General features: G+C 38.2%; 2 protein-coding genes across 3 annotated transcripts; one reads left to right on the forward strand and one right to left on the reverse strand.

Annotated features, from left to right (window-relative positions):
* Positions 1–4,342: 4,342 nt before the first annotated feature.
* Positions 4,343–12,924, reverse strand: scp2b (sterol carrier protein 2b). The gene is made up of 5 exons (XM_044129224.1): positions 12,747–12,924; positions 11,559–11,649; positions 8,715–8,844; positions 8,496–8,575; positions 4,343–5,038 (listed from the first exon to the last, which is right to left on the reverse strand). The coding sequence occupies exons 1-5, from the start codon at positions 12,761–12,763 to the stop codon at positions 4,943–4,945; spliced, it is 414 nt and encodes a 137-aa protein (XP_043985159.1). The 5' UTR covers positions 12,764–12,924; the 3' UTR covers positions 4,343–4,942.
* A 5,261-nt stretch (positions 12,925–18,185) lies between these two features.
* Positions 18,186–23,669, forward strand: cpt2 (carnitine palmitoyltransferase 2). 2 transcript variants are annotated; one of them, XM_044130351.1, is made up of 5 exons: positions 18,186–18,694; positions 20,754–20,834; positions 20,920–21,026; positions 21,092–22,396; positions 23,023–23,669. In XM_044130351.1, the coding sequence occupies exons 1-5, from the start codon at positions 18,513–18,515 to the stop codon at positions 23,349–23,351; spliced, it is 2,004 nt and encodes a 667-aa protein (XP_043986286.1). In that variant the 5' UTR covers positions 18,186–18,512; the 3' UTR covers positions 23,352–23,669. The 2 variants fall into 2 exon arrangements, with proteins under 2 accessions (XP_043986286.1, XP_043986287.1); XM_044130352.1 differs by lacking the exon at positions 18,186–18,694 and adding an exon at positions 19,457–20,642.
* The last annotated feature ends 473 nt before the right edge of the window (positions 23,670–24,142 follow it).

Raw genomic sequence — 24,142 nt, forward strand, 5'->3', positions numbered from 1 at the left:
AATGTGGAAGTAAATAATGTATAGCTTCAACTTGTTTTTTGTTTGTTTTAATGAAAATCAAAAAAGTTTTGTGCCTGTTTATCTTCAGCTCCCTTCAGTCTGATAACCCAGAATAAAATGCAGCATTCCTATTCAAAATAAAATAACATTTTTATTTAATTCAAACAAGTAAAATGTCAGATAAAAATTTTAATAAAATAATTAAGAAGAAAACAAAACAAAATAACAAACATTAAGAAGCAAATTCTGTGAACCTACATATTTACTGCTGCTGTTTTACTCAAATTTCCTCATACGGGACAATAAACGCTACTTCTATTCTATTCTATTCCAATTAAAGCTAAATATCCGATTTCATAAAAAAATGAAACCAAATGTTAAGAAATGAATATGGATTCCCTGTGGAATCCTGTGGACAAAACCTCTTTGTTCACATAAGGAATGTTGTAGAGTAGCTCTGAAAATCTTTAGTGCGATTTGCTTTACAATCCATAAGTTGCAGTAATTTATTCTACCAGACTTTTTCCTTCCACTCAACTTTTTTTATCAAAATGCTTGCATACAGCAATCTGTAAAGCCTGTTTAGCAATAACCCATTGTGGCTTAGCCTCTTAGTATCTGTTAGACAACTGTAATTGTGTACACCAGAACAAACCTCTTTTAAAATGAGTTTTATTTGCTGGAAAAAAAAAAAAAAAAAAGCCCCTAACATTTCAGTTACATTTTATTGTTTTAATATATGGTGCATAAAAAAATTCTAACTGAAAAATAAGAATGAAGTCCATATTGCCTCATGCTGCTCTTGATGCCAGAAAATCCTTAGATACAAAGTGTTGCATCAGTTTTTCCTTCACAAAATTCTGTGTTTACAAAAGCAGAGGAAGAGTTCTGGGCCACCTTTTCCTCACATGACTCTGTTTTTATTACTGGCAAATGTTGCGTGAGACAGATGTGGCCCAAATGTCAGAAGCTGCCTCTGACCTGGGTCACAACAACTGTTTAAAATGCGACAGGAAAACCCAAAGGAGATTTTGGTGCTTTTCTTCAGAAGCAGCATTTAGGCAAGCTGTTCTTGGCCTGACTCTGCAACATCATTCAACCATAAACTTCAGCCATATTTGTGTTGACCAGTTATTTGCTAACTCAGTGTGAACTGAAGAGATCAGTTGTCGGTTTTCCAACTGTCTCTATCCAAGAAAGAAACTATTTCCTACATGTGGACAAGATAAACGACCAACTGGAGAGGTTTTCTGCTCAGGACAGACAAATATTAAACTATCTGGCCTTAATGACAAGAATGTGTGTGTTTGGAAGAGCTAAATGTGTTAAACTACCACATGCTGAAAAGCTTTTAAGAACTTTACCAACTTTACTTTAAAATTGCTGCAAAATTTGACATAATATCACTCCAGTCAGCACAACCCAGCTAATCTAGAAACAGTGAGGTTTTTTCAGTAACGAGTAATGTAACGCGTTGCTATTTCAAATCCAGTAGTCAGAATACAGTTACTTATCAAAATCACTTTGCGTTACTGTGCGTTACTGTCTTCTTTTGTTATTTAATTTCCTCTACGCGTCTTGTCGAGTGACCGACGTCTCTATGCGACAGAAATGTAAACAATGGAGGGAGATGCGCATTTTGTTGGTGAAAAAACTGAAACTATTTTGAATTTCTGTCGCCAAGTGCTTTTATAAGTGGCTTTGGGCTCCTTTATTATTATTATTATTATTATTATTATTATTATTATTATTATTATTATTATTATTATTAAAGTCGCTTGCAAATTTAATGAGTGGCGGGTTGCGCCTTTTTGGGCTCGTTTTTGAACGTGAAGTTGCTCATTTAGGCTTGGAAATAAACAGAGACTCATAATAAATCCCAGAATTTGTCCGTCATTAAGGTAGTTTTAGTCAGTCTCTCCCTGTCCATCATTCCCCGGATGACCCGTCCCGCTGTGTCTTTGCTAATGTCAAGTTAATATATTACCTCTGAATGACGTCGAGCTTCGCGTTGCGCTCCAGAAAACTGCAAACATCGAGACCAATATAAACAGCGCAATAAACGTGAAAACAGCCACGAATAAACGTGTCCGTATTTGCCAATAATTATAATGGCAACTTAACGCCACTATAATTATTAATATTAAGATAAGTGTCACAAATCTGTGCAGCTATCTGAGTTGTGGAGCTGCAGGAGGAGATCTGGGCGCTGAGCTTTGACACCAAACGCAGGGCCGTAACGCAGAACCTGGAGGCTGTGGGGATATGTGGGGGCTTTAAAATCCTTCTTAGAGTTTTCCAGACAACAGTGGACCACACAAATTACTCATGTTTTTTTTGTTTTGTTTTGTTTTGGGGGTTTTTTGTACTGTTGTAACCATAAAACAATCTCCTCTTCAGTTCAACCTTATCAGTGGAGACACATTGTTGATGTTACCATTATAAAATAGCTTACAATTAAGTTTTGGTAAAGCTCAATGTAATTTTCTCAGGAGGCGGAGCGTTGTTGTTAGCAGCTGCTGAACGTAACTAAACAGTTACTTTTAATGTAACTTGGTTACTTTCCAAATCAAGTAGTTAATAATCTAAGTTACTTTTTCAAGGAGTAATCAGTAGTCTGATTAAAGTTACTTTTTCAAAGTAACTATGCCATCATTGTCTAGAAAGTACATGCTGGAAGTATTTGGTCACCCTCTATCACAACGATTCTGTGCCATTTTCACATAACATAATACAGATAACTACATCATAAATGTGTAAAGGAGCATTATGGTAGATCCTTCCTCCCAGCAGCTGTCAGACTCCAGAACCATCACTGCTCACAACAAACTGTGCATTTACATCTCTGCTGATATATGCATCTTTACTCATTCTAAATAACATTTCTGCTGGTATTTGCACATTTCAGTAGTTTTTAAAGATTTTTTTTCATATATTGTAAATAGTTTGTCTTTTGATGCACAATGCACTTGCATAAAAAAATGGTCCTACTCTGTTGCACATTTGGAGTATGCCATTTCTGATAATTGCACTATTTATCTTCTTCTTACAATACAGTACATCACCCTTAATGTTGCTCATGTAGTTTTAAATAATTTTTTTTCATCTTGGTTTGGACCTACTTACCTCAATGCTGCTGCTTCAATTTTTTTTCAATTTTCCCAGTATGGGATAATGAGGGATATTTCTACTCTATTCAAGTCACTTTGAAGCATGGCAGTGTGCCTACTGCCTAAAATACATCCATATGTGTGCCTTTACTGAACTCAAACCACGTAAGTTAACAAATCAGCAGCTTATAAAACCATGACATATTCTGGGTATTTAAAAATTTATCAACTTCTTAGTCAGCTAGTTAGATAGCAAGAAAGCGAGCAAGAAAGCAAGCATTCTTGCTTTTATCAAGTGGTATCTTTGCTAATCTGGTTTAGATAAACACATTCTGATTTCAGGTCAATTGACAAAAAATCAGATATTTTACATAATGCAGGTCTATGTTTGGTTTTATTTCAAACATACTAATTCTGGGAAAGTAACGTCTGTTAACTTGAATAATCATTTAATTTATTGATGACAGTATTGACTTTTTCTGGTTTTGCTCTGAATGTTCTGTAATCTCTGTTCGCTGCTGCCAGCCTTGGCCAGGATTCTCTTGCAAAAGATTTTTAATCTCAATGAGATTTTTTTATGTTGTAATAAAGGTTAAGCAAAAAGAAAAAATAAATTGAAATAACTTTTAAAAAATCATCAGATCTCCACATGGAACTACTTTGCTTCAGATGAACCCCAATCTGTTTTTTGTTTTTTTTTTAAATCCCAGAAACATAACTGAAGTTAATCTGAAAATATTGAATCCAGATTCACTGAAAGCAAAACTAGAAACTGATTTTATCGGCCAAGAACTTCACTCTCTAAAACACTCTGCTCTCTTGTGTTGATCAAAAGGAGTATAGATGCACATCATAAATTTTAATGGAGTAGGGTTCTACTGAAAAATTAAAAGGCATCACATTGATTAAATTATTTTTTTTTAAATTTGTCATAAAATAACCCCATTGTGACATCAGAGCAAGAGCCAGAAAACTCCAAGCCAAAGCTGCAGAGGAATCTGGGTCAGAGCTAGTTAAAAGATTTGTGTGTGAGCCGTGCTCCTCCATGTACAGCGTGTCAGAGAGCAGAATCAGGTCGCTGTAGTGTTGGGGAAAAATGCAAGTGAAAATAAAGCCTTGTTCTGTGGACTCTCATGGGAGCCGCTGTGTGCACAAAAAACATGAGGTCACCAGGCAGCAAAGGGTGTAAACTAAATGCAGCAAATGGGGGTTTGGGGGGAAAGTCAAAACTGTTCAGCAAAGACAAGTTTATTTCGAAGAAATCTGACAAAGATCCAGACCGTACAGAGAGTACTCCAGAAAATGACGAGGCAGGGAGAGAAAACGTTGGGTAGCCGCAGTCCAAACCCGCTCTGCGTTGGTAGCTAACTACAAACATTGATTTGAGATACTGAGGGAGGCACTTAACACAGCTGCATTCATGATAGTGGAACATATTATCAATCAGTTCTTCTGAAAAACACCTGCAGTTACAGTGCACTCAAAGTTAAGGTGTCATTATCAGTGACTGGACAGAAGCGCAATTAGTACCAAAGTACAGAGTGACTGTCTGAACTCCAGACCAGCGCTAAAAAGACAGAGTGCAGACAGGAACTCAATTAGGAAATTAATTATCTGTCCATCTATCCTATTCCCCAGTTAGACAGGAGGGAGCTCTGACTAATCCACCCCCACCACCACCAACCCCCACCCAGCTCGGTCAGTGAGATCATCCAAGAGGAAAAGTGGTTCAGTCTGTCCACAACGGTTTCTCCTTCCAGACCTCCACCTTTCCTCCACACCTTCAACTCTTCACAGTCGAGCGTTTCAGTGAGGGCTTGACGCAGCGTCTCTCACAGCTTGGCTTTGCCCGGCTGCAGCTGCAGGTTTTGGAGCTTCATGGCCAGGCCCATGTTCCCCGTGATCTTCAGCTTGCCCTGGAAAAATGCCTGGGAATCAGATGGGGAGAGGGAGGCGGGGATGGGTATAAAAAAAAAAAAAAAAAAAATGAAATGAAATGAAATAAATAAATCAGCTTCAGAACAGCTTGGAATTGGTGTTGGAGTGAACTACACAGCGGCAGTTTTAAGAGTTACCGTGAGAGATTAACTCAGCCGGGGAGAAAGTGGGGCAACGGCAACAAAGGCTTATGACACGACACGGCAGGCAGGCGCGCTCAGAGCCGAGCAGCGAATGTTGGGAAGACTAACTTAATCTGGAAAAACAGAATAGAGCCGTCGACTGAAATGCAGGCTCCGTTCTCTGAATCCAAAAAAAGTTGGTCGTAATGAGAAAAATCTAAACTGTTCTTTTGTGCGTTTTTTGTATTGAATAATAATTACCTTCTACTAATCAATTTGATTGAGTCTTTCAACCTGCTAATGCGAGTTACTGCTATTACACACAATAAATTAGAATTGCAAATTCTTGCAGCTGAAAAGATGAATGTAGCAAAAAAAAACAACAACAAAAAAAAAAAATCAATAAATAATGAAAATGTAAGGATTTCCCAGTATTGCATCAATAAACTAAGTTTTGAACAAATGTTTAACATTTCTTTTTGGTTTTTCAAATCAGACCCCGTTCTGCTCGCCCTGCCTGCCCACGACTCCCTGCTTCAACACACTGGTCAGTTTATCTGGGCTATTAATTAAAACCAGAAGCCAGCACAGCAAGGCTGAACAAGTTGCAATATAAAGTGATTTTTTTTTTAATGCTGAAAACAGACTAATAAACACAAGTAAATGCTGTGATATAACAAAGGAAAATAAAGACAATTTGTAATGAATATTCACAGAGCTTCACTTTTTAGGTTACACCCTTATTCCAAATTGTTTTAAATTAATAAATCTCTTTCATCAACATCCCAATTTTTGGACTCTTTTGTAAATGTATTAAAAACAGAAAAACCAAGAAATCACATGAAAATGATGCAGTCGAAGGCAAACAGGTGGGTTTCTAGCCTCTATTTAAATATCAAAGGAACTCAGTGAATTGGTAGTTTTGTAGTTTTCTGGAAGTTTGTTCCAGATTAGTGGACCATAAAAATAGAATGCTGCTTCTCCATCTGCAGAACCAGAACCAGAACCAGAACCTGAGAGGTCTGTCAGGTTGATCCAACCATGGCAGACCTTTAATGTGTTGTGGTGCTGAACCGTTCAGTGGTTTATAAACTAACAGGATTTTAGAGTCTATTCTCTGAGCTGCATGGGTCAGTGGAAGGACTTTAGAACCTGTGAAGATATTGTTACAGTAAATCAATGACTGATTAACTAATTATTTATTACTGAGGAATTATTTTTTATGATAATTTCAAACACAAATTGATGCTACAAGCAAACTCCAAAAGCTGACTTTTGCTCCCCATTTGACTAGTTGTTTTCTTCATTGGAGCAACATGACATGTAACTGTATTCAATTACTGTGTTCTGTTTATTGTTTAGAATAATTGGTGTTATTAGTGAAGCAGCCTCTTTGATTGAGTTTGACGTCTATGATGCATAAAAATCAAGAAAATTATGGACAACCCTGAACATCCTCTTCATGAGACTGTCTTAGAAAAACTGAGTGTCCTCAGTCAGAGGCTTCTTCAAATTCACTGCAATACAGACTGGCACAGGAGAGCTTTTCTGCCAATAGCCATCACTATCTACAACGACTATTTGAAGAATTTTGAATCAATACGAGTTACGACGTTCAATTTTTCTTTGGGATCAATAACATTATTTTTGTTGTTTGTTTATTTGAATGACTGCATGCAGCAGCAGACATGCACCCCAACAGATTATGAAATAAAGCAATTTTCTTAGTGACTTTTATTTTTATTGGAATAAGTATCACAAAGTCTTCTATATATAAAGTCTGTATCTTCTGTGGGAAAGTCTTAACCTCATTAAGAACCTACAGCTAATCCTCAGAAGGTGAGTGGACCAGAAACTGATAACCACCAAGCCCTGATAAGACCAGACCGACTCTCTATCAGTCAGGTTTACAACATGTCACAGTGAACTCAGAAAGTCTTACAAAACAAAACTGACACTTTGCACAAACCTGAAGTGTTTTCTTTAAAAAGTCTTTAAAGGCCAGTATTATGTTTTTTTCCATGCACACATTGCAATTTTATAGCTTAATCAAGTAACTATGTTACCTTCAGTTATATCAAACATGACTTCAATTATAAAATCAAATTTCTTTTAATGCCTTGAAATTGGGCCTCTGTCTCTTTAAGAAACTCCTTTTGAAGCTTTGACTTCATGAGGTCATTACAAAAAGCTTCTCTATCAATGCCTTAAAGTTGTTACTGGCGTTTCACTAAGTAGCTCCTATAATGAGTTCAGCAGATGTAAAGTTCCACCAGGTGTTTGCTAATTGCTGCTGGCTAGTCTGAAGGGGGCTGTAGAGGAGGGCTGCTCTGTGAGGGGGAGGATCTGCACCTCGAAGGCGGAGCTAGGTCCACCCAGGCCTTTTGCACAACTGAATGGTTGGCATGGAGATGAAAGAATTTCTCAAAATATGAAAGAATTAAAGCAACACTCCAGGTATATTTTAGATGAGGGATTGAAATTCTAACATGATGTAAAGCACAAAAAAAATTGATTTTACATGATACCTCCCTTTTAAAACTTAGGAAATAAAATCATGCCCATTAAGCAGGAACAAGCTTTAGGAGCATCAAATGGGGAGGCAAACAGCAAAGAAGAAAACTGGAGAAACTCTATTAGCAGGTAAAGGATCCGTAAGTACCTCAAAGAAACTATTTTGGATTTTTTGGACAACCGGTCAAATGAAACAAAACTGTTATGGATGCAGAAGTTCTTAAATAATTTCATGTTCTGTTTGGTCCAGGACACAAAAGCAGAAACCATTAGAAGATGAGGTTACTTCTTAAACTAACAGAGCAGTTTTTATCTGCTGCGTTCACTCTGATTGCTCTCCAACTTGGGATTATTCCCATGGAAAGACTTTTTTTTTTTTTTTTAAATAAGTCTGCCATTGAAGGTTTCTTGGTTCTGCTCCGGCAGCTTTCCTCCTCGGTGAACAGCACTCGCTGTTTGACACTGATAAAAGTCATGTTTACACAAGTCTGCGTCCTGGAGGTCATCGTCTCGTCGGTACTGACGTTTTTTTTTTTTGTTTTTTTTCAAACACACTTTTAGAGTGTTCACAGTAATTCTGAGCTCATCCTTGCCGCCGCTGCTGCTTTCATCAGTTTCAGAAACGGCCAAACATATTTCATAACAATGCTGTGATGATTTAATGAGCTGGAATGCTTGTAATCTTCAAGTGCCAGCTGTCTTTCTCTACACTTCCCACATTTCCATCTCTTCAGTAGGGGAAAAAAGCAAAAAAGAAGACTTCCCCTATGGTGAGACATCTTCTAGGATACAATATGGTTTGCATACTCACTGTCTGAGGGTTCATTTTCCCGGTCATCAAGGCCAACAAGTCCGTGTCGGACATGGCGATGGTGCAATCTGCTTTCTTGTCTGCAGAGCAGAGATAAAGAAGTTAAAGATTAGACATATTTGCTGAGTCAAAGGTAATCTACGGAGATAAAGCAGATAAGTGAGCAGACCTCCAGCTTCGACCTGAATCTGACTAAAGGCAACCTGCAAGTTTTCCCACCTGCATCGTTGTGAACGCAGCCGCTGCCGTTCTTCACGTCCACGATCCAAGTGGCTTCCTGTCCGTTTGGGCCGTCTTTCACTTTGAAGGCGAAAACTCCTCCGATTTTCTTCACAAACTGCTCCCCTTCCTGGAAACCGCAGAAACCGTGAACGTTTAGAGAACCGGACACAGTTATCTCTGCGCCTTCCATCTGTCCGGGGAACGGGACAGTTTGGCCGTTTTCACACCTGACAGCCTGGTTGACTCTGTTCCATTCAAAACTGCAGCGTTTGTTACATTTTCAGCTGAAAATGTAGTTGTGTTTCCTTTAAACGTAAAGTTGTGCAAATTGAAATCACGAAAATAAATTTGCTTAAAAGAAAAATGTTTTTCTATAAGGATGAGGTAGTTTTTGGTTTGATCAGAATAGATGTACTTTGCAAAAACAATGGAAACACTTTATTGGCATCATGAGTCACATGATCAACATGTTGCTACTGTCAAAAATGATAAAGACGACCACAGGAAGTAGTTGGAGGATGACCGTTTGTTTTTGTTGGTCCATTTTATAGAAGCTGGAAACAGAAGTGGAGGTCGTCTCCATGGCGATCTCCATCTGTCTCTGAAGTTCACTGGGAGTTTATTTTCCCAGAATGTTCCTGAACCAAAGGTCCTGCAAATGTCTGATGTAAATGCTAAACTCCTGATGTTCTCTTTGCTTTAATATTGATTTGAGAACCACATGAATGGTTAGATTCATTAGAAAGTTTCAAACAGAGCTAAAGATATCAACAGAAGGAATTAACAGTTGTTGAAAAACAGCTTTTACTCCGATCTCTGCTTTCTTTCGGACTTTCAAGAATTCATCTATACAAAGGCTCATATGCTGAATATGGATCAGGTACTGAACACATGTAGCAGCCCATAATGACTGCGTTCTCTGACAAAAATTACACCCTGTCAGCTGTTGTCATTTAGTCATTCTTTGTGTTTTCAGTGGGGAGGCGCCGACTGCAGATTTCTTTTCCAGCCTTTAAAAGCCGTTTCCAACCTACCCGTTCTGGCTTTTTGTTGCTGTTGTTTTTAACTGACACAGTGACACTTCTATCTCCATGTTCCTGTCATTTAAGACAACTCTTCACAGCCGGCCCTGCCGCACAGCTGGAGATCAACCTGCCTTCCCTGAGGTCAGGCAGAGGTAAGTGCTTCAGGACAGCAGAGTCAATGAGGAAACCATTTGCTGATTGACTCAGCATAAGCTTGGCGTGATGTGGGTGCGGTGAGGCAGTCCCGATGTGCCACCAGGAGCTGGTGCAGCAGGCGCACACGTGAGCACAAACAAATAAATAAACTGATGATTTTTGTTATTTTATTTTATTTACGCAGCAAAAAATCCGAAGCATCCCGTAAGTGGCGGGTTGGTTACCAGTATCAACGTACGCTGAGGTTTGAAAACTGATCAGATGTTCCGTCACTCTGTTCCTACAGGTAGAATGGAGTGCCAGGGAAGTCCAGAGCTATTTTCAGCTGTTTAAAGCTTAGAATAAAAAAGCGACGCCTTGCTGAAAGGTGGCACTGTCATCTTAGAATATCTGTGTTATCCTTAGATATTTTCTCTGCTTTACAACAATCATTTGAAACTTCTTAAACATCCTTTCCATTTTGAAACGATGCGTCTTTCCACTTGGGCTGGGTCATATGACTGAAAAGTGATATTAGCATTTCTTATCAGTTGATAGATAATAACTAATTAGTTTTTATTTTAAACACCCAGAATTCTGCCAAACTGGTGACATAACCTTTTATCAATAATTTCTTCTTAAGCTGTCACAGATTTATTTTAGATTCTGGATCTAGGTTGAGTGAAATTAAGTAATTTTTGATATATACTGCATTTTTATAACAACTGACAGTAACATAGTTACTTGATTGTTCTATGTGCCTGGAAAAAAACATAACACTGCCCCTTTAAGAAGGGAGGAGTTTCTCATTGCATCAGTTGAAAGTGTATTGTTGATTTAAATATTAAAATGAGTAAAAATGAGGTTAAAAATATTAGTAAAATGTATATTAAGAATAAATGGCAGGAACAGTGGGATAAAGGAAGCAATGCCAGATTTTATTATAGCATCCAAAGAAAAGTTGGAGAATTTAGGAAATGTAACAGGAATAAAAAAGAAGAAGATATTATATCTAGATTAAGGTTTGGACATACAGGTTTAAACAGTACTCTTAAAATAATTAATAAACATGATACAGGTTTCTGTAGTTATTGTGGGAAATTAGAAACAATACAACATTTTTTTTTAGAATGTAGTAAGTATGTTCGAGAAAGGGAGGAGTTAATTAGAAATTTAAATAGGAATAAAAATAAATTAGATATTAGAAGTTTGCTTCAAAGATCATCGGGGGATGTAGTTTTTAATAGTATTTTTAATTTTCTAAGAAGAACAGGTATTATGGGAAGATTATAGTGATTTTACATCTGATCCATACTCCAGTCTAGAAGGTGGCGGTAATGCACCTAAAAGTTGTTTGCCAACCGCCATAAAAAAACAAGAAGAAGAAGAAGATTGCATCAGTTGGGGTAAAATAACTTGTTGCCAGCTGGAAGATAATTGTCCACACAGTAATTATCCTACAGGATGCTCCTTCCTGTTGCTTAGTGAAGTCCAGTTGTTGATTTTTCAGTGCATTACCAGCAGTAGAAATAATTGCTGTTTTTCAGTTTTACATCCAAATGACATGCTTTATTTAATATGAAGCTGCTGTATCTTCATGCAAGGTTCTACAGTGTAAAAACTTCTCTGGGAGTTCATGTTTAAAGTAAGAATAATTGGTTGGTGTGTGTAATGCAGTCACCTCCTGCAGCTTCTTGTTGATCTCCTCAAACACAGCATGGGCCTTGAAGCCCTCCAGTCCAGTACCAGCGCTGGTCCGAACGGCTCGAATCCTTCCCATGAAGATGACGAGCAGAAGGACGAGACGCAAAGGACAGAGAGGAACGCAGGCAACATCGTCGTCAGACAACATACAGAAAGCTTGAGCCACAGCACAAATCTGCCTCTAAAGTACGGCCTTTAAAAGTGGTCAAAACAAAGAATCCGTCGTGATTCTTTCATCTTTGGAGTCACTTGCAGGATCAGGAAAGCTCAGGCCACGGATCTTTGTTGGCTTCGTTCATTGCATGTGATTGCCCCCCCCCCAGCCCTCCAGGCCACACACCCTGAGGTGACACGCTCCATCACTTCCTCACCTGAATCCTGAGGGCGACTAACCAGAAGGAGATCTTGCTGATGACTGGAAGTCTAACTGAGCTGCCATTTATGGCAAAACGCACCAACATGACAGGAGGTTCAGCACCTGCTAGCATGGATTTTCTGGTTTGTATTTTGACATTTTTTCTTTAATTTTTATATATATATATATATATATATATATATATATATATATATATATATATATATATATAATGTATATTTAAACTTTACTTCCTGAAGTGTGTTCTCCTGGATGGAGTGAGTGCTTGAATTGAAGTGGACTGTTGTGTGTTATTAACAGGTGGGAGCAGCACTGATGGCGCCATGCACAGCAGCATCACTTAATCTGTGAGTTTGCTGTTTAACACATGTACAGTTGAAACCAGAAGTGTAAACACGCCCAATAAAAAGCAGAAGAAATTTAAACATCATGCCTTTTTGAACTGAACAAATATCTCAGGTGACATCAGCGGGTTACTGACCTTATAGCCTGATGAACTTTTGTTAGATTCAAGTTGTTGTCAAATTGAGGCTTGAGGTCAAAATTGAGGCTCTAATCTTCACTTTGCTTATTGATTAGCGGGCTATTTAAACTTTAATTTATTGCAATTATAGTCTTTGCATAACATGAGCAGCTGTCAATTGAAGCCTAGCTGATAAACCTGACTATCGGCTTTTCCTTGACATTCGTCCCAGTCCAAAGCTAAACGGGATAAACAGGACCAATGATGGTGAACCTGTGAAATGGCTCCATGCTAAATGAAAACGGTATGAATTTAACCCGCCTTACCTGTGAATTTCAGGCATTCTGCTGTAAGGAGTACGGAACGAAAAAAGTGCTTCTGCTAAAACAAACAAGCAGATCTAGTGCTATACTTTCTCCTTTCTCCTGCCGTTAGCTAACTGCAGCACTTCCGGGTTTCTTCCTGTCTTTTCACATAGACATGAATACCCAGACTCGACTTGTCAATGTCAGATAGCAGCGAACGGACTTAAATTTGTGCAGCTTTAAAGCATAAAATATGATTTTAACAGCTGCAGGAAATAAAATTCTTATTTAAAATATCAATTTTCAATGATAATGATATTATGTTGTTTATTTATTGCTACTACGTTTGTGTTCAAACATCCTGCTGAGGCATGTAAAGTAGAATATTATGGGGTGCCATTTGTAAAGTTAGTCTAAAACGAATAGTAATAATTTGTTTAGCCTGTCATGAGCAGGAAGAAACTGGAAGTTCGTTTTTCAAAGTCACGTTTTCACCACATTTGTTATATGTCATATGTAAAAAAAAAAAAATAGTTTGGAACTGTAACACACATTTTATGAATACCATTTTTTCTTTATTGTGCCAATACGCATTTTTTAATTTTTTTTTCTTATATATATATATTTTTTTTCTTTTTTTACAAGACTTTGAAAAATGAATCCCCATTTTTTCTGTTCTGACAGTCTAAATAACCCAAATTATTGATGTTTTTTTTTTTTTTTTTTTTTTTTTTTACTGTGTAATACACAGTAAACCTATTACCCATAGTACAGGGTTGAAAAATGATGAGTTATGTCTCTTTGCAGAAAATGCCAAAAATGAGTGACGATGATTTTGTGACTTTAAGCTCAAGAGCTCTTGAATTAATATCTTACAAGACAATGAGCCAAAGCACAACAGCAGGTCCCCATCTGAATGGCTCAGAACATTTTAAATTAAAGTTTTGCAACAGTCTATTCAAAGTCTGGAGATTAATCCAGTCATTTGCCATGACTTTGATCAAGCTATTCATGCTAAAAAGTAGGATAAAATAAAAATTAAAAACCTTCACTGCAAGAAAAGACTTGTTGGCAGTTAAAGCAAACGCTTGAGTCTAACTTCTGCTGCCAAAAGTTACCAGTTATTAGGAGATATTTTATTATTATTATTATTATTATTATTATTATTATTATTATTATTATTATTATTATTATTATTATTATTATTATTATATTTTACATAAAGGCAGGTTGGATTTCACTTTTTTCTTTAAAACGTGAAACTATTACTTATCATTATTAGCATTATTGCTTGATAATAACAAGCAATTATTGTTATTATAATTACAAGAATTATTTTTGATTATAACAATAATTGTTAAAATTACTGTCCTTCCAGCAAGAAAACTACTATAAAGGTACAATTGGATGGTTTACATCAAAAAATATGTATGTGTTAGAATGGCCTAGTCCAAGACCAAATATAAATCCCTGTGAGGAAGGCTAATGTTTGCAGACATTTTCCATCCAGTGTACCTCAGCTGTTTTACAAGAAAAGAATTTGGCCAGATGTGCAAAGCTGATAGAGACAAACAAAGGGTAAAACCTTGGTGGCTTTAACTGAAGCATCCTTTAGAATAAATAAAATATATCAGATCTATTCAAAGTAAAATTCATGACATTTTTACACTGCCTCAAACTGATTGCTTTGTTCCCCGTGTTTGGCTATAGAACTAAAAACTTCTAATATCATCTTAAAGTTTGACTGAAGATATATTAAGAAGAATGACTGTGCATTAAAAGTGTGATGATTTCAGCAAAGATGCTTTTAAAGCAGAAGAGACTGCAGAAAATACTTCAGGACTTCAAAAAGCATCTTGTCACGTAATTTATTTTCTTTAGCCTTTGACTTCTAGGGTCCAAGTTTCACGCTTTAATGACAGCAGGAAAAAAAAGATTCTGATAGTTTAGTGGTGGAATCTTTTATCACTGCATTTCAATAGTTTGCATTTTTTTCTTCAAAACCACATCAACTAGTAGAAAATTAAATTAATTATCCTGAGTAGATTCCTGAATGGGTCGAAAAGCAGAGTGTTGAAAAGAGCTCCAGCTTTCTAATTCTTTATTAGTCAAATTCACTCACAAAAGGGACTGATAGTAAATTGTCCTCCAAAGGTTTCTTAGCAGACTGTAGATTGTTGCTCTTCCTGGAAGTAGAAAGGCAGTGAGAGGTGTGATGTAATACAGAAAGAAGTTATCAAAAAGTCTACATGTAGTCCTAATACTCACTGAAACACTGAGAAAATATCCTCCACCACCCCTAATTTTTTTTAAACAGGTTTAATTTTTTATGTCCATTTGTGTAAGAAGCATCTTTCAAATGAAGAACTGAGTGGAGGACAAAGTAACTAGAGAGTTTAAGCATACTGAGGAGGGAGTGGAAATAACAGGGGGAAAAAACAGAAGACCTAATTCTAACAAGACAATTCTTCTGGTAAGCGGGGGCAGATGGGGAAGGGAGCAGGCAGGGGCAAATGAGGAAATAATTAACATTTGTGACAAGGAGCAAAATGATAGGCTGCAGCGAGGAAAGAAACAAAGGGAATGAAAGGGGAAAGGAAACCTGAACAATAAACAACAAAAATACTAATCTAATGAAACAAATAAAAAACACAAACAATGAGACTAACTGAGCTGATACAAAAGATAAACTAAGACAGTAAGAATTACAGAAATAATAAAGACATGATCAAAATAGAAAACTGAAGCTAAAGGTCCAAACACCTAACAATCTGACCACATGAACTGGGGAAAAATATATCAAAAAACAATTCATCATGCACTAATTTAAACTGATAGTGACCATGATTATGATACATTGATTTCAGTTTGAAAATTAAGTTACCATTTAAACAGCATTTAATGGAGTTACTTTTAAAAAATCAAGTTCTTTGATCATCCACTGATGTAGTCGCCTGTGTGAGCTCTTTGGAATGTTTGAGTCTTAAGGCCAACATGTTTCACAAAAGTAGCTTTTTAATTTGAAATCTATTTAGAAATGCTCCTTGCGTTGAGAGAATACACAGATAATGGTGAATTAAAAAGTAGAAATTTTCACAATGAGAAAAGGAGCGTTCTCATTCAGTCGATGCTTGCAGAGCAGAGAAGAAAGGGGGAAGAGTGGGCAGACGTCTGCTGAGTGGAAATGGCTTGAAGGCCCACAACTCAAAGTCTTTAAATCATTTCTACGTTTGAATCAAGACCGAAAGACGCTCATCTGTTATTGGTAAAATCCTCTGCCCCCCCCCCCCGCCCCCCACAAAAAAGCTCATACGTCACAGCGAATGAGTGGGGAAATTGCGCCCTCTGCTGGTTAAATGAGCACAAACCAGTATGAGCACATACAATGAATGCGTGAGGCCACCACCAACCTCAGTGCATTAATGTAAAACGGAAATAACATATTACATGGTTTTCGAATTTTTGGCAAATAAAAATCTGAAAAGTGTGGCATGCAAACAACACAGAAGAGTCCCTAAAAGCTGTGAACATAAACAACACAAGTTTTGCTCGCTTTTGTTCCATATTCCTGGTGGGGAAACATATGTATCAGTCTGCAGTGTGTGGGGACAGTTGGCACAACAATCTGTTAATGTGAGAGGAGGTGAAGGCTGGAGCCAATACAGTCACATTATGATTAAAAATTAGAATAAAAAATAACCAAAGACAATCAAACAGAAGTAAGATATTTCAGATTTAAAATTAAAATACAGCAATTGTGAAAAATAACAATTTTTTTAAAAGCAATAATATTCTAACTATTGTAGTCAACATTATGCCAGCATGATCAGTGAACATTCATAAGGGAGAGGGCTATATAATATTTACAGTACAGTACAAATACAAGGTAATGTAGAGTAAACACAAGAGGCATAGACAGAACAATATATAAGGCTAAATACGGAACAGTAATAAAAGATAAGTATCCTTCTACTTATTAGTTTTAAACTCCATTTTATGTTTGACTCTCTTCTTGGTATTTCATCTGTTAATCTGTACATTTTTATGTTTATCTTATTTCCTTGTAACTATATAGCGCTTTGTATAAAAGCACTTTCTAAATAACGTTCTTATTATTATTATTATAATTATTGACTCCCTGGATTTCAGATTTTGTAGTAATCTGAAGTATTGTTTGAAATCATGATTGTAATCATGTGCTGCATCATAAATACTCTATATTATGACCATGTTAATGACACGTTGTCCATAACAGTTGGGATGACTAAGATACACTTGACTAGTTTATCACCTTTAAGCAGGCATTTTCAAGAGGTACTTTTAATCTGACAAACGAGCCTCATAGGGACATATAACCTAATTTATTGAATATGACTGTATATCAGAGCTAATCTGGCCGATACAGGACAGAAAAAAAAGTGCATGTGTCATAAAAAGAACTAGAAGACTCTTCAATGTGACTGTAATTTAAGGAAGTCTCAATTCATTAAAAAGTATTACTGGGATGGTGATGGAAAGGTAGTAGGAGTTCACCCTGCAGTCGGTGGGTTGCTGGTTCAATCCCCGCTCCACCTGCCTCTGTTGTGTCCCTGAGTGAGACACTTCACTTCCCTTACCTGCTGCTTGTGGTCAGAGGGCCTAGTGCCTGGTGGGTCTTCTGGACTTGATAAAGTGCAATGCAAGTACAAACCATTTACCATGATGAAGATGTATTATAGCTTTAGATTTTGAAGCTTTAGTTGGTTCATTCAAAATATAAATTGGCAGGAGACTTATTTGTTACTTCCCTACATCCAATGGCCAGTTTCATCAGAGGTTAAAAAGATTCACTTCAAAATCTATCATAAAATACACACAGTGGTGGACTTTTTTGCAGAAAAGATTGAAATTTGATCAAGCATATTGCGCCTTTTGTGATTGTCGAGGAGAATCCCTTAAGCATCCTTTTTTACATGTCCTTTCATCCAGTTAATTCCGGACAGTATGAATTGGTTATCACTGAAAATTATGTTAATGACAGTCAAATATCTGATGTAGTCAGTGTTTTCTTATTAAAAGTTTTACCCCGTTTTGATCTATTGTAAACCAAATTAAACTCTGTCGGTCCTCACTGCAATGTTTATTTTCTAAAAATAAATAACAACAACAATACTACTACTACTACTACTACTACTACTACTAATAATAATAATAATAATAATAATAATAATAATAATAATAATAATAATAATAATAATAATAATAATAATAATAATAATAATTTTAGGCTGCAGTATATTTACTTATGTTTTCAATAGTTGCTCAATATCCTTTACGTTGCCTGCCTGCTTCTGTGTTATTTTTTCTTACCCTTGTTACACTTTTCCTTATACTTTTACAATATATTGTATTGTAATATGCATTATTTGTTAAACCATACAAATATTTTTGGTTGGTTTGTTTTTAAAGTGACCTCCCGATACCCCGGAAATGGTCCCCGACAAATCACGTGATTTGTACCGGTTAGACGTCCTGTCAATTGAATTCCTGTTTATTTATTTGGTTGTTTCTGAAAACCGTGTCATTTAATCGTTTTGAGATTATAATAACTTATTTATGAAACGGGCATTTTCAAACTTTTGTTCTGAAGCCAAAGAGGCTAAGCCAAGGCAGCTTGCTACTGCTAGCCGCCGGAGTTAGCTGTGGTATCTACCTGCTGACAGCGGTGACTTGGTAGCATTTTACCTTTGGCCATAGCACTAAACCGTCCTGCGAACGGTTCCTGTACTTAGATTGTTAGCTAAAGTCATGGCCACTTTGCTGTCAGCACAATGCGTTGTCTGCCTGAGGAAACCTGGGAGTCAGCTTCATTTAAGAAGAGCCGCAGCGAGGATCTCAGCTCGGTGCTACAGCAGCAGGACGGCTTCTTCTGCGGACTATCTGCACCAAAGCGTCGTTCCATCCATGCATTACCAGAAGAGTTTGCCCAGGTAGGAAAACCAATGAAAAGAAGACTCTTCTTAAAGAGTGAGTCTGTAACTGACTTGTTCTAATGCTAGTCGGTACTACATTGAACCTTTTAGTGGATTTTTAATAAGGTTTTTCGAATGAAAGAAGGTTAAGGACGAATGTAGGTAAAAGGGTACGCTTGATTTCTGCTCGGCGACCACAGGGTGGCGGTAAAGAATACAAAATGACTGATAGAAAACTGTCATTAAATGTTTCACTTTTCAACTAACTTGAGTGTCTGATCAGATGTGATGCTGGCCATCTCATTAAGGCAGGGACACGAGGTCTAGGCATTTAATAAATCACATGTCACAAAAATTAAAAACAAACAATATGACAGAGCACATAAACCCTTATGAACTCAATATGTAAACATATAAACATAACAACTCTAGGTTACTTGCTGAACTAATTAAACTGCCATAAACTACATTTACTGTAAACTACTAATTAGAACAAATATTACAACCACATGTTGGAACTTGTATTTAATTTAAAATACTTTTTTTATTTTAAAGCTAAACGTGTATCACATGTCATCTTGTTACTTCTAATGTTTTCCATTAATCCATTGTATTTCAGAGAGAGACCTAGGATTTCAATAGAATAAAGAAACAAGTCTTATTTAATCTGGCATTGTTTGTCATTAGGCATGCTGGTACGAAGGCACACCAAGCAAAACTGTGAAAATTTACCATTACACAATTTAGTCGTTTTAAGGAGAAACTAGAAAAAGTTGTGTTGTATGTAACCAGAGTTTTCTCTGACTGGATGGTGCATGAAGTAATGCTGGACTGCACACTGCCGGTCAGTTTTCTTAATGAACGCTACTGCTTTGTATTTTTCCCTCTGCTTACAAAGACAGATGTGGCTATTTAGAAATATTATTTGGCTGCAAAATACATGGTCACTAAAGGACACCAAAAGGAGCACGAAAGGTTACAAATGTCTGGAAATTGTCGACTGTGACATTTTACTCTGTCGTGAAAGATGGCTGACTGACAGACCCGCAAACCAGGTTCTGTCTGCATGTGCACGGTTAAAAATAACCACTACTATATTGCCAACTTAGTAAATTTTGTTGCTATATTTAGCAACTTTTCAGACAAAAAACTGGTACCAGCCAAAATCAGAATTGGCATATCGGGCTTATTAATAGGGGTGCACTGATATTAAAATTTGAGGCAACATCAATGTCTTGTATTAATATTGCTGTTATGGCTAATAACCGATATTCACCAATGTTGCATTTTATTACTCATTTGACACCTTGGAAAAAAACGACCACAGTTGTGTGCTGAATCACTGTCTCTGTCACATGACCAATATCCTTCCTTCCCCCTCGAGAAACAAACAACAACTATATTGGTTGCTAATATTGGCTCAGGCCAGTTTTATTGTCGGACAAATACATGTTTGTTACAAAAATGACTAATAATAACCCAATACTGATGGTAGGTCTGATATATTATCAATCTTTACTTTCTAAAGATTGATAATTAGCCAGAAAACTGCAATCAGTGCCCCCCTGGTTATCAAACGATGATAGTCCCATAACTGACCAGGCAGGATATCCACATGAACCATGATGTGAGGTACGTTGGATCAACAAGCCTTCTGTGGAACTAGTGTATTGTCATCCCACAGATCAGTAATCAGTATGATTTGATGCTTTCTGGAGGATATAAACATCATGTACTTTGATACAAATATGAACAAGACTATTCAGCCTCTTCTCACCAGCAGATCCTAAGGTCAGGCTCTGAGATGATATGGGGCAAAGCTCCTTTCCACATCTATGATCACATCAGCAGAAGTTGTAGAACATCTTGGCAACTTGAAGACTACAACTCCAGTGAAAGCAGACCACATTTCAAAATGTAAAACCTTTGTCATAATGCTTGAAATGTGGTGGAACCTGAAATGCAGGAAAGTCAAGCCAATCTTAACCTATTGCTATTAGTCAACTAACAGGCACAGCATTATCCACACATTAAGGTGTGTTGGTTCCCTTTTTATCTGCCAAATCTGCCCTTGTAGACTCCCCGTACCCAAGCTGGAGGACACCATCAGGAGGTATTTAGCTGCCCAGAAACCTTTGCTGGATGATGGCCAGTTCACGTAAGTTACTAATGAGATTATCAATGCATTTTATAATTTGATGCTTGAAACTGAACATGTCGCCATCTTCATCTTTTGTTTTCAGAACAACAGAGAAAGTTGCTCAAGATTTCCAGAACGGAGTGGGAAAACAGCTCCACGAGGAACTGGTGGCTCAGGACAAGGCCAATAAGCACACGAGCTACATCTCAGGTGGGCGTGTTACCCTTCAGTGGCTTTAAAGATGACAACAGGGTTTAATGAGTCTGTTTTATCAGGTCCCTGGTTCGACATGTATCTGTCTGCACGCGACTCTGTGGTGCTGAACTTCAACCCCTTCATGTCCTTCAATCCCGATCCCAAGACGGGGTACAACGAGCAGCTGGTGCGGTCAACTAACATGGTGTGCTCGGCCGTGCGCTTTATGAAGACGCTGCGAGCGGGTCTACTGGAGCCGGAGGTTTTCCACCTCAACCCGGCCAAGAGTGACACGGACAGCTTCAAAAACTTCATCCGCTGGGTTCCGTCTTCCCTGTCCTGGTACGGAGCCTACATGGTGAACGCCTACCCTCTAGACATGTCTCAGTACTTCCGCCTCTTCAACTCAACGCGCATCCCAAAACGCGGTCGGGACGAGCTCCTCACTGATGACAAGGGCAGACATCTGCTAGTCATGCGAAAAGGCAACATGTATGTATTCGACGTTGTGGACAGAGACGGGAATTTGGTGAAGCCAGCTGAGATCCATTCCCACTTGAAGTACATTTTGTCTGACTCGACACCGGCGCCCTCCTTGCCTCTGGGAATCCTAACCAGTGAGAACAGGGATGTCTGGGCGGGGCTAAGGGAGAAGCTGGTAGCTACTGGAAACGCAGAGGCGTTGGGGCTAGTCGACAGCGCCCTCTTCTGTCTCTGCCTGGATGAAGAGAGCATGCGGGACCACATTCACATATCCCACAACATGCTGCACGGCGACGGCTGCAACCGCTGGTATGACAAGTCCTTCAGCATCATCATAGCCAAGGACGGTCAGGCAGCTATTAACTTCGAGCACTCTTGGGGCGACGGTGTAGCCGTTCTCCGCTTTCAGAACGAGGTGTTCAAAGACACGACTGAAAAGCCGCTGGTGCACCCAGACTCTGCCCCGGCAGCCGTGGACTCAGCCTCCGCTGTCCGCAGATTGCAGTTCCACTTGGACAGAGAGCTGGAGAGCGGTATCAAGAAAGCCAAAGAGAACTTTGACTCGGCCGTATCGAAGCTTGTCATTGCCGCCATTGAGTTCAAGAAAGGCGGGAAGGAGCAGCTGAAGAAGAGCAAGCTGAGTCCAGATGCCGTAGCCCAGCTGTCTTTTCAGATGGCCTTCCTGAGGCAGTACGGCCAGACGGTGGCCACATACGAGTCCTGCAGCACTGCAGCATTTAAGCACGGCCGCACAGAGACCATCCGACCGGCCACCGTCCACACCAAACGCTGCTCACACGCTTTTGTTCGTGAGCCCGGCAAGCACAGCGTGGACGAGCTGCGGGCGATGCTCAACGAATGCTCCAAATACCACGGCCAGCTCACCAAGGAGGCAGCTATGGGTGTGTAAACTTTTCTAAGACCGTTGTTTCATATTGGTATTGGTTCAATAAGTAAAACTGGGCCGATATTATTGTGGTTTGTGTTTGTAGAGAGGGAGGGGGCGGGGCATGTGATGTTAGGATTGGGAGATGTTTAACTAAAGCAATGTCAGCGGTGTGGTTGGTTTTTTCACTGTTCTGAAAGGGTAGAGAAATATATATGATATTGGTCTAATGCCTCTAATAAAGTCCTGCTGTCAATATGCTGCATTCAAATTCGGTGTCATAATATGATTGTTGACCCAGATTTTCTTAATTTTGGGAGATTAGCGATCGGCTGATACTTCCTTGTGAAATCAGTCTTATCTACCTCCCAAAGGTCTGTCATAAAAAGAGACCGCTCTTTGTGCTCTACTGTGAGAGAAGGAAGAAAAACATTGAAAATGTGACAATTCAAGGACTAAAGGAACTGAATTTTTTGTTTAGTTAATTTAATAGCTTGGACGGTGATCTAAACGTTTTATTTATATTTGAGAACCTAATATGCAGTTATTTAATAACTGTTAATAACAGTTTATTTCATGTGGCTACCTTTAATCATAAATATTCACAGCAATGTCATTATTTTTCTTCTTCTGTCTGAGCAGGTCAAGGGTTTGACCGCCACCTGTTTGCTCTGCGTTACCTTGCCAACTCTAAGGGTCAATCTCTGCCCAGCCTGTACACCGACCCAGCCTACAGCGCCTTAAACCACAACATCCTGTCCACCAGCACGCTCACCAGCCCCGCCGTCAGCCTCGGGGGCTTCGCTCCGGTGGTGCCCGACGGGTTCGGCGTCGGTTACGGTGTCCACGACGACTGGATCGGCTGCAACGTGTCCGCCTATCCTGCTCGCAACGTCCACGAGTTTCTGCAGTGCGTCCACAAGTCTTTGGAGGACATCTTCAGTGTTGTGGAAGGGAAACCTTTGAGTTAAAAGATGACAGTGTGCCTGATCACCACAAATAATTGTTTGTCTTTTAGCGCAGCTAATTCCATCAATTAATATTCGAGGAAAGATTTACTTGCATTTAGGAGGGAAATGAAGAAATAAAATTAAAACTGCTGACATGTTGGGAAGGATCTACAGAGCAACAGGCAGCTGCAGAGTCGTCCTCTGGAAGAAGCTGTGCCTTACAGAAATGTGAACAGAAAACAGAAACTATTTACTGTAATTCACTTGATTTAACTGTCTTTGTTTCATAATACAGCTTTATTGTGATTGTCTTTTGGAATAAAATTTAAATATCTTGGATTCCATCTCATTAATTCAAAATTCGACTATATTCTGGACTTAAATTTCAAGATTTTTTTTTTTTATTCTGGATATTTGAGTACAAGAGATTTATCTTTAACAGCATGTCTAGTAAATAGTTTCTAAAAACTTTAGTGAAACTAGTGAATTTTACTCTTTATTCCCCCTCAAGACCTAAATATATAAGCTATTTCAATATCTGTCACCTCTTGTAAATAAATACTGAAATGTGGTCTTCCTGTACAAAATGCAGATATAAACTATTTAAAAAAGGACAGTGTACAGCTCAAACGTCTCCATTTGAAGCACTGTACCAGTTTACAATTTAAAATAATTCACATCTGCAGTCATTTGACAGATTAGAAACATCAATATACAATAAAATTAAACAGAAAATCCAACTTTACAAGTAACTTTCTAGTAAATGTCCAGTTTGTGAAACACTGGTATTTATTTTATTTATGAATAAAACT

The sequence above is a fragment of the Gambusia affinis genome, linkage group LG10 (assembly GCF_019740435.1).
Source record: "Gambusia affinis linkage group LG10, SWU_Gaff_1.0, whole genome shotgun sequence".
Classification (NCBI taxonomy): Eukaryota; Metazoa; Chordata; class Actinopteri; order Cyprinodontiformes; family Poeciliidae; genus Gambusia; species Gambusia affinis.

What these genes read in the sequence shown, in the direction of transcription:
- scp2b (XM_044129224.1), bottom strand. An exon ending in TCAACAAGAAGCTGCAGGAG is followed by an intron (nt 8,845 to 11,558) that starts GTGACTGCATTA and finishes TGCGGTTTCCAG; the next exon opens with GAAGGGGAGCAGTTTGTGAA. An exon ending in GGAAAATGAACCCTCAGACA is followed by an intron (nt 5,039 to 8,495) that starts GTGAGTATGCAA and finishes TCTGATTCCCAG; the next exon opens with GCATTTTTCCAGGGCAAGCT.
- cpt2 (XM_044130351.1), top strand. Translation starts at nt 18,513, where the DNA reads ATGGCCACTTTGCTGTCAGCACAATGCGTTGTCTGCCTGAGGAAACCT. An exon ending in GCACACGAGCTACATCTCAG is followed by an intron (nt 21,027 to 21,091) that starts GTGGGCGTGTTA and finishes CTGTTTTATCAG; the next exon opens with GTCCCTGGTTCGACATGTAT. An exon ending in CACCAAGGAGGCAGCTATGG is followed by an intron (nt 22,397 to 23,022) that starts GTGTGTAAACTT and finishes CTGTCTGAGCAG; the next exon opens with GTCAAGGGTTTGACCGCCAC.